Source organism: Pongo abelii, chromosome 5, assembly GCF_028885655.2.
Source record: "Pongo abelii isolate AG06213 chromosome 5, NHGRI_mPonAbe1-v2.0_pri, whole genome shotgun sequence".
Classification (NCBI taxonomy): Eukaryota; Metazoa; Chordata; class Mammalia; order Primates; family Hominidae; genus Pongo; species Pongo abelii.
Window position 1 is genome coordinate 33,166,860 of NC_071990.2, and position 10,197 is coordinate 33,177,056.

Sequence of the window (10,197 nt, forward strand, 5' to 3'; positions counted from 1 at the left end):
ATAACTGTCTAGAACTCAATCTGGAGTTAAGCTCTGTCCCCTGAATCCTGAGGGGTATGAGGGGTCTGCCTTACGGTTCTGATGAGGATCAAAGCACCTGGTACAATGCCTGGCCAGAAAGTTGAATAATCGAAAATAGCTAATGTCACTATTGCAGGCTGGCTATGTGCTTGGCAGTGTTCTTAGCCATTTACAAGTATGAACTCATTTAATCCTCATAAGATCCTGTATGAGGTGAGTAAGCTGTTAATTCCCTTCCTTGCCCATACTCTGTGACTCCAACCCACCACAGTTGAATTTCTCCTTATGAATTATAAATCAGAAAACGGCCCCAAATTCTGTCATGTCTAAGTGGGAAAATGGAAGAAGGCATTGATTTCTCCCCGACTCAAGAAGTAGAGAATTAACCTCAGTCCCTGCTTTGCCCATATTCCTTCCCCAGGGCCCCAGGAAGAAGACATGGAAAAACAATATTTCCACAAAAGTTTATTTCTCTGAAACAATCACCAGTTGCTGTCCTCTATGGCACACTGAGGGCCCCAGGAGGGTCTTTAACTCCCTTCCTCAGATTATATTCATCCCAGAAATATAGCCTTGGACAATAATTTGGTTACAGCATAGTCCCAGGAATGAGGTCCCCCAAGTTGCTAAGTTTTACATAGGGGAGACTGGGAAATTCAAAGAATTGGATGGAGAAACCATAGGATCCAAGATAATGTCAGGGGGTTGAAGATGTTGGAGAGGCATGGTAGCATCACTGAATTTGAATCTCCTTCTCACTTGGAGTGGAAGTTGTAGGATTCTGCCTCTAGGAAATGTGCCGTCCTACAGAATAAATAAAAGGGAGATAATGAGGCTTCAACCCAACTTGCCCTCATCGTTTGTCACTGTAACCATCCATGCCTTAATACAGTGATATTGAAAACTCCAGGGCACCAACAACTAATACAAAGGAAACACCTTCAGCCTCCTCTCCACAGACATCCCACTTGGTAGAAGAGGAGGATGCTCCCTCCTGCTCTTAATCCTAGTAATGGCAGCTTAAATCATGCCCTTGGCTAGATCCTCATGGACACTCACCCATATAATAATCAAAATTAGTTGAACCCAACACTGACCCCTCTAACCCGCACCCCTACCAAAGGACAAGTAGGGAAATAGACCAACAGAGATGTTACCTTCTGGATAATTGGACCCAGGAAGAGGAGAGTAACCTAAGAGAGGAAGATACTTGATTATACCAGTCTTTGTGGATGAAAGTATCTAGCAGTATTCATAGCAAATGCGGTAGGAAGGAAAGAGTCAATCACAAACAGAAAGTAAGCAGAGAGTGGGACCAAGAGTGGGGATGGGAGTTCAGGGTGTCACTCACTAGAGTGGCCAGCTCTCCGCCAGCTGATCAAACCAAGAGAGAAGATGATGAGGCCCAGGCCCAGAGTCACTGCAGACACAGAAACCTTCAGGGTCTGCATGGGGGACAGCCCAGGTGCTGCAAAAAATAGAAACTTACTTGACCCAATTTCTGTTGCTCACCCCCAGGGCAATTCCATTTATTGCAGCCACCTCTCAGTGGGTTAAAAGGTCCTTTATCCCAGCTCCAAGGGTCTAGCTCACACCACCCACTCCCAAGGAAATGATCTTTCTCAAATCAAACCCTTGTCCCATGGACCTCTACTCCTAGAGTAAGCCTGGGGAACCCATCTCCCCAGAATTAGCATCCTGGCTTCCAGGTCCTCTCTAATACAGTGGGGCCTCTCAAGGCATCCTCTTTCCTTCCTTTACCCCAAAGGCACCCTTATCAGGATAAAGGGCTCCTCACTGTCCTCTCCATTGCCCCCACGGTGACAATGTTTGCTTCCTTACTTTCTCCAACTGAGCAGCTTCCTATTACACTGTCTTACCACATGTCTTAACCTCCAGTGGATCCATCCTGTGAGTTATCCTACTACTTGTGTACCTTCTACATCTAGATTTCCCGTGTGTCCTTTCAGAGTTTGTCTCCATCCCACTCCACAGCCCCTGCACTTCATTGGGCTGGTCCTGTTCTGAATCATGTCCCACTCAGATTCTTTTCCCATGATAAAATGAACACTCCATTACCAAAGGGAGGTTGTGCATGCTGTGAGGAGACGTTCCCAAGGAAAGTTGAAGTGAGCATGTGATTACCACTCTCTTCTCTGTTCTCCATTCCCTTCCCAACTGCCCAGCAAGAAACAACACTTCCCACAAGGGGAAACAGGGTTACAGCAGCTGATCTGAGATCCTGTTCTCTGGCCCTTTGTAGACACCCTTCCTCTTCCTCATTTCTTCCTCTTTCTTTTCCAAGAATCCCCAAAGCTGTGTGCAACTTCTTACGATACCTTTAACTACTCCCAACACTGAGTTCAAACAGTGTTTGAACTGTAATTAATTCTTTATCCACTAGCCCCTGAGCATGCATGCTAAATGGTCTGCCAGCCATGGCTTTACTACTCCCGTACGCTTGGTAGAGCAGGCCAAATGCAATACTGCCCCACACCAAGAAAAGTCCCCCTTCTTCAACCTTCATCATTCCTTCAGCTCCCATCTGCTTCTGGCACCAGAATAGTTGAAATCTAAGGAGGCTAGAATAGTGTATTGTAATTTGGGGTTCTGAAAATATGATTGCCAAATTTACATCCTCATTTCAAAGCAAGCACGCTCCCCTCCCACCCTCAAACATAGACGCAGCAACATCAACCACACCACCAGAGCAACAATAGCACAGACTAAATATTAAATTGGTGCAAAAGTAATTGTGGTTTTTGCCACTGAAAGTAATGGCAAAAACCGCAACTACTTTTGCACCAACCTAAATATTTCCATTTCTTTATCCCATTTCCCCATTCTGGTCCTAAGCCCCCCATAAGTTCCTCCAGACTCAGTCCCCATTTTCAGCACCTCACTGTCTACCATGTACCATGTATCAATCCACATCTCATTTTCTCTGCTTTGACCCTAATTCCATCCATCTGCCATACACTTACTCCAGTCCCGAAGGATGGGCTCAGGAGCCCCAATGTGCTCTACCACACAGGTGTAAGTGTCCCCGTAAGAGGGGGTTAAGGCTAAATGGGAGAGGGTCTGGTATGTCCAGTCTCCATTGGGCTGGGCAGTCTTCTGGGCACTGCTGTGAGGGATGACAAGCTTCCCATTCTTCCTCCACGTGATGGTCACATCTGCTGGATAAAAGCCCCACACATAGCAGGCCAGCATCACAGGCTCCCTCGTGTTAAAAGGAGTGGTTTTGGCTACTTGCACAGATGGTGGCCCTGCATAGGAGAAACAAACAGGGTGACATTCTGGCTTCTTCCTCAACCTGGTTTCTTTCCTATCGCAACTCTTCATAGATTTTGCAACCCACTTTCCACCCCAGCCCCCCTGCCATGCTGCCCCTTGAAAGGGAACCGTTAGAATGTATTCCTGCGTTACTCTTTCTTCTCTCCCATTCCTTCGTTGCCCCTTTCTTTCTTTCCTCCTCCAGAATTATGTTTGATTACAATTAGTAAAAGCCAGATCTGAACTGCAAGCTGTTCTAGAAGTCGTTGTATTTATTTCAAGTACATAAACTGGAAAGTATTTGAAATAAGGAAGCTAAGAGTAATCCAGAGTTGTACATTGGGTTTTTTTAAGGTGGAAAAGGAATTTTTCTCCAAATCTTGTTTAATACGTTAATTTGCTAGTTAAAGCCTTTTCTCCTCACATAGTTTAAGGAAACAAGCCTAACTTAGGACTCACTCTTAAATTTGGAATGAACGTAGTCAAACTAATGAGATTGCTAATACTGCCATCTTTTACTAATTTACTCTCCTAGGTGATCCTCTTGCTTGCCTCTATCTTGACATTTTTCAAACACAATCTTAAATAAAAATCCAAGAAATTATGTTAAAATGCAGATTTCCTAGCCTGTATCCCCAGATACTTTCTTTCAACAGATCTGGAGTGGTACTAAAGGGCTTGCATCTTTAACAAGCACCTCCTCCAGGCAATTCTGAGAAAGGTGGTTCAGAAACCACCCTTGAGACACACTGTTCTGTACTGTGGAGATCTTCAAGTTTACTTTCACAAACTTCAAGCCATTGTCAATGCAAGAGTTTAAGGGTGAGAAAAAGCATGTGTCAGAATCCCCTAGGATTCCAAATATTCCCATGCCTGGGCCCACATCAGATCTAGAACATCAAAATCTGGGATAAGAAGGCAAGAACATCTTGGGTATGCATCCTGAGATGCCCCAGCCTCTGCATAAGCTCCCCGCATGGCTCCTCACGGTTCAAGCTTCACCTCCCCTTCTTTACTCCTGTTCCACTCACGTCAGCCACCTTGTTCCCCTTGAGGTTCAATCCTCCGTCTTTCTACATTTCAGATCCATACATTTTCTCTTATTTGCTGCTCAAATCTCAAACCCCTGGGCCACTGTGTGATCCTCCCTGGCCTGCCCTCCTAACTGCACTTCCTGGTAGCCCCTCTGCACCCCTCTCTCCTCACGTGTCCTGTTGGTCAGTGATCCCCAAAAGGGCTGGGTGTGTGTGGCACAATTCTGAAGCCCATTGCGCAAGCGCTGCATCAGGGTGTCTTGTTGGTTGAGGTAATGTGAGAGGACATTTGCCACGCCATTCAGCACCCCAAATTCGCAAGGGGCCATCTCATTCTCCTCTGGATCCCAGCAGGTCAGCAGATCCTTGTTGAAGGAGATGCAGTATGTGAAATCCTTTGGAGTCCCAGCATCATCCAACAGACAGGTGCTTTCCACGTGGGCCACGAAGCCACCTAGAGGAGCCAGGGAAGGGAGAACAGGTCAATGTCTTCTACTGGCCTGGCAATAAATAAATAAATAAATAATAAATATACACAAATAATAAATATATAAAACATACAGACATATATTTAGGAGCTCTGCATAGAGCTTTGTCTTTGACCCTGGTTCCTGACATAGAGTGCCTAATCGCTTAGAATTTCCTAGATAACAGGAGTGTCTTTTGTTCTAATGAGGTACTCTTGGTGGGCTCCTGGAGGAGGGGCTGGTCACCAGAAAGACCAAGTCATGATTAGAAGCCTGGAACTTTTGGTCCCATCCCCCATACTCCCTGAAGGGGAAGGGGCTGGAGACTGAGTTAATTAATAATCAGTCATGCCTATGTGATGAAGCCTCCATAAAAATCCTGGAACTATGGAGTTCAGAGACCTTCTCAGTTGGTAAACACATCCACATGCCAGGAAGTGTAGTACCCCAATTCTGTGGGGACAGAGCTCCTGTGATTGGGACCCTTCCAGACCTGATATGTCTTCATCTGTATGTTCATTTGTATCCTCTAAAATATCCTTTCTTAAAGGATGCAAAATTACGATCTAGTGTTCTATACCACTGTGGGATGACTATCATTAACAATAATACATTATATCATTTCAAATCGCTAGAAGAAGGACATGGAATGTTTCCAACACAAAGAAATGATAAATGAGATGATGCTCTGATCTGATCACTGTACATTACATGTACTAAAACATCATTATCCACCCCATGAATATGTATAATTATTATTATCAATTAAAATATCCTTTGTAAAAAATCTACAATAATAAGTAAACTTTTCCTGAGTTCCATAAGCCACTTTAGCAAATTATCAACCCCAAGGAGAGGGTCATGGGAACCTCTGATTTGTAGGCAAGTTGGACAGAAGATGTGGGTAATTCAGGAACCTACTACTTGTGATTGGTGTCTGAAATAGAGGCGGTCTTATGCGACTGAGTCTTTAACCTTTGGTGTCTATGTTAACTCCAGTTAATGTCACAATGGAATTGAATTATAGGATATCCAGCTAATATAGGAGAATTGGTTGGTATTAGTAAAAAAATTTAAAAAAAAACCCACACAGTTGGTCAAAGAAGTGTTGAGTGTGAGCATATAGAAGAAAAAAAGTTGATTTTTCCTATATTCAGCTGAGAACCTAAGCCTTGGTGACATCCAGCTAGTCTGGCACAGATTTCCTGCTCAGGGAACATCTACTGACCAAGCTCATACACTGAAGTTTCTGAAAGCCTGATTTGAGGGAGTCAGTAGAAGTAGTAGATAAGTTTTTAGATCCAGTCTCCTCTTTATGCAAGATTAAGCACAGGGATAGGAGTAGCCCCCCGAGATTATTTGCATGTTTAAACATGACAATTTGCCCAGAACACAGACCTTCAGTAAGGCAAATTATTGAGAGAGAAAAAGGGTCAAGAGAAAGAGTCAGCCTTGTACTGTGCTGGATATATTAAATATTCACTTTGCACATATTTATGAAGCACTTGCTGCATGCAGGCACTGTGCTAGGAGCTGAGGAGGCAGCAATAAATAAGATGAACATTGTCCTTGCCTACATTCCAGCAGGGAATATACACTGCACAGATAATTATACAGATTAATTACATTAAAATTGCTGCAAAGGTAAAGTACAAAGTGCTATAGGAATGTATACCAGGGAGACAAACTATCTGGGGTGTCAAATGCAATTAAAAAACGGAACACCCTTACCCTGAAACAGGAGCAGGGGAAGCGAGAGTCCCCCGAAGAAGTGTCCTTACCTGCTCCTGTGCAGCCCAGGCTGAGCCCCAGCAGCAGCGGCAGGAATGTGATCATGCTCTGCTCTGTAAAGATGCCGGGAGTTCAGTCCCCTGGACCAGCTCTTCCAGGGTCCGTGGGTCCTCGCCTGTCCCAGAAGCCCCAGCCTGGGTAAATGATCTCCAGACACTGAGCAGAATACTATATTGCCTGGGTCCCTTGACCCCCAAAATGAGTGATTTGGGGATACCCAGCCCCTAGATATTAAATCTGTTCCTTCCAGCTCACAGGAGTCCAGTGTCCCAAACAGGGACAGATTGGCTAGGTAGGCGGGTACAGATGTAGAGACAAATCGCTGAGTGCCTCAGCCTAGCATAATCAGTTACTAGGTAAACCTCATCCTGCCTTAGGCTTAGACAACAGGTCTCCTCATCGCTCTTAATTCTTTTTCTGCAGAACAACCAGTAGATTTTCCTAGATTACTGGAGAGAATAATCGCAATATTCCCAGGATGTATGCAGCCTGGGCTGCCCACTGGTTTAACTTTTTCTTCTCAATGCTCTCCCAAAAGACCAGGACCAGACAACCTCTCCTATTCCTTACAGGGAGGTTACCCAAGAAGATAATTACAAAAACCCCTGTCTGTCCTGAGATGAGAGGACCCAGAGTCCTTCTGGGGTAGGTGGCAGAAGCAGGGCTGCTGAGAAGGAAGGAGGCACAGAGTACAGAATTGTCTGGTCTCAAAGCAAGACTGCAGAATAAGGGAAGCAGTGATCATAGAGATCACTGCTTGATCTATTCCTGATCATAGAGATCAGGAATAGGGGCCTGGAAAATCCCTCCATGGGCCTCCATTGTTGCTTCTGTTCTAGCCAGTCAAGCTTCATTTCCTCCTCAGTTATAATAGCTGCTTTCCGGAGCCAGTAAACCATATCCTCCTACACTCTGAGCAATCTCACAGGGTAGACCGCAGGTTAACACCCCTCAGACTCCTTGAAAAATAGCTGGTGACAGGTCAGTGCCCAGAGCTCACCTGGCTTCCGCCAAACTCTAAACACCTGTGTGTGTTTCCCCTACTATACCCTGTTCCCTGGGGGCAGGTCCCTGCATTATGAAGCCACTAGGAAAATGAGATAAAGCTTTCCTACTTTTCTTCCCCTGAAAAGACAGATTTTGTTTTTTATTTTTTGAGAATACCAAGTAAGATTTTATTTTTTATTTATTTTTAATTATTTTAACCCTTGTTTTAGGTTCAAGGGTACACGTGCAGGTTTGTTATATAGGTAAATTGTGTGTCATGGGGATTTGGTGTACAAATTTATTTCATCACCCGGGTAATAAGTATGGTATCTGATAGGTAGTGTTTTGATCCTCTCCCTCCTCCCATCCTCCACCCTCAAGTAGGGCCCAGTGTCCATTATTCTCTTTTTTGTGTCCATGTGTACTCAATGTTTAGCTTCTCCTTATGAAAGTGAGAACATGCAGTATTTCATTTTCTGCTCCTCTGTTAGTTTGCCTAGGATAACAGCCCCCAGCTCCATCCATGATGCTGCAAAAGACGTGATCTCGTCCTTTTTCGTCTGTGTAGTATTCCATGGTGTATATGTACCACATTTTCTTTATACAGTCTACTGTTGGTGGGCATTTAGGCTGATTCCATGCCTTGCTATTATGAATACTGCTGCAATGAACATTTATGTGCATGTGTCTTTATGGTAGAACAATTTATACTCCTTTGGGTATATGCCTAATAATGGGATTGCTGGGACGAATGGTAGCTCTGTTTTAAGTTTCTTGAGAAATTGCCAAACTGCTTTCCTTAATGGCTGAACTAATTTATGTTCCCACCAGCAGTGTATGCGCCTTCCGTTTTCTCTGCAACCTCTCCAACATTTGTTATTTTTTGACTTTTTAATAATAGCCATTCTGACTGGTGTGAGATGGTATCTCATTATGATTTTGATTTGCATTTTCCTAATCATTAGTAATGTTGAACATTTTTTCATATGCTTGTTGGTCACGTGTGTGTCTTGAAAAGGCAGATTTTATGTATTTGCATATTTATTTTTTTCACAGCTTTTTTTTTTGAAAGAGTCTCACTCTGTCACCTAGGCTGGAGTACAGTGGAATAATCTCGGCTCACTGCAATCTCCGCCTCCTGGGTTCAATTGATTCTCATGCCTCAGCCACCTGAGTAGCTGGGGTTACAGGCATGCGCTACCACTCCTGGTTAATTTTTGTAATTTTTTTTTTTTTTTGGTACAGACGGGGTTTCATCATGTTGGCCAGGCTGTTCTTGAACTCCTGACCTCAAGTGATCCACCCACCTCAGCCTCCTAAAGTGCTAGGATTACAGGCATGAGTCATCGTGCCTGGCCTGAAAAAGCAGATTTTAAACGGCAATTCATTCTTCTATCCCATTGTGAACTATACAGTTGATGGATTTTCCATCACTAACTTGAAATTCTAAATTGGCTTCCTTCTGTTCCCCAGTAGGTTTCAGGGCTGCCTCTTCACATCTTAGTTTCTGAGAACTCTTGGATTTTATTAAATAGTGAGCTAAACAAAAGAGGATGTGGAAGGGGCCCCTTGACACCACACTTACCTGCCCTCCCTCAAAGTCCCTGATCTCAGGAAAATCTAATACCTATGAAGAAAATGGGGAGAAAAAAATGCATACAAAGATTATTATCAAAAACGAAAGATTCGTTGTGTAACTAATTGAGATTAACTGAAGCTCTGCCATAGCTCCCAGCCACTGCCCCCACTCACTTGCTTATATACTCTAACTCTGCTAATGAACTGTCAAGTGTGTTGGAATGGGCAGAATATTGGGTGGGGAGTGCATAATCTGTAGAGCTTCTACAGATACAATGCTAGGTAGGTCCTTTCTATAATATCTCATCTCATCTTAAAAGACTTGTTGGCCGGGCGTGGTGGCTCACGCTTGTAATCCCAGCAATTTGGGAGGCTGAGGCAGGCATATCACCTGAGGTCAGGAGTTTGAGACCAGCCTGGCAAACATGGTGAAACCCCGTCTCTACAAAAAATACAAAAATTAGCTGGGCGTGGTGGCGCATGCCTGTAATCCCAGCTACTCTGGAGGCTGAGGCAGGAGAATCGCTTGAACCTGGGAGGTGGAGGTTGCAGTGAGCCGAGATCATGCCACTGCACTCCAGCCTGGGTGACAGAATGAGACTGTCTCAAAAAAAAAAAAAAAACAAAACTTGTTAATCGTCCTCATTTCCCAGGTTGGAAAACAGGTCCAAAGATTCACACCCAAGGTCTAAAGGCTGTAACTCCTCTTCTTATACAGCTGTTACACATGCATGTGTGTACACACACACACTCTCTTGAGCATGCCCACACACTCACTATATCCTGGAACTGGAATGGCTCAGATAAAGGGAGTTAGTGAGGCCTCTGCTGAGAAAGGGAGAAAGAGAAGAGTCACAATCCATAACCCAATTCACCCAAGTCTTATCTTTCCTGTCCTCAGAGTTCCTTCTGCTCTGATAACCACCGTCCCTTCCACTTTCTCTTTTGATAAGTTTCAAAACTGAATTTTCCCCCACGCCCCCCGCCCCCACCCCATACATTTCCCCCTCACATTCCTCCCCATCCTGCCCAGGTAAGCTGTT

At 44.3% G+C, this 10,197-nt stretch overlaps 1 protein-coding gene across 3 annotated transcripts; it reads right to left on the reverse strand.

Moving 5' to 3' along the window:
• Nucleotides 1-473: 473 nt before the first annotated feature.
• Nucleotides 474-10,068, reverse strand: LOC100448477 (HLA class II histocompatibility antigen, DM beta chain). 3 transcript variants are annotated; one of them, XM_002809133.5, is made up of 6 exons: nucleotides 6,580-10,060; nucleotides 4,504-4,785; nucleotides 3,006-3,290; nucleotides 1,373-1,489; nucleotides 1,179-1,214; nucleotides 474-825 (listed from the first exon to the last, which is right to left on the reverse strand). In XM_002809133.5, the coding sequence occupies exons 1-6, from the start codon at nucleotides 6,632-6,634 to the stop codon at nucleotides 809-811; spliced, it is 792 nt and encodes a 263-aa protein (XP_002809179.2). In that variant the 5' UTR covers nucleotides 6,635-10,060; the 3' UTR covers nucleotides 474-808. The 3 variants fall into 3 exon arrangements, with proteins under 3 accessions (XP_002809179.2, XP_054413345.2, XP_054413344.2); XM_054557370.2 differs by having other exon boundaries at nucleotides 474-1,214; nucleotides 6,580-10,068; XM_054557369.2 differs by lacking the exon at nucleotides 1,179-1,214 and having other exon boundaries at nucleotides 6,580-10,063.
• Between the last annotated feature and the right edge of the window lie 129 nt (nucleotides 10,069-10,197).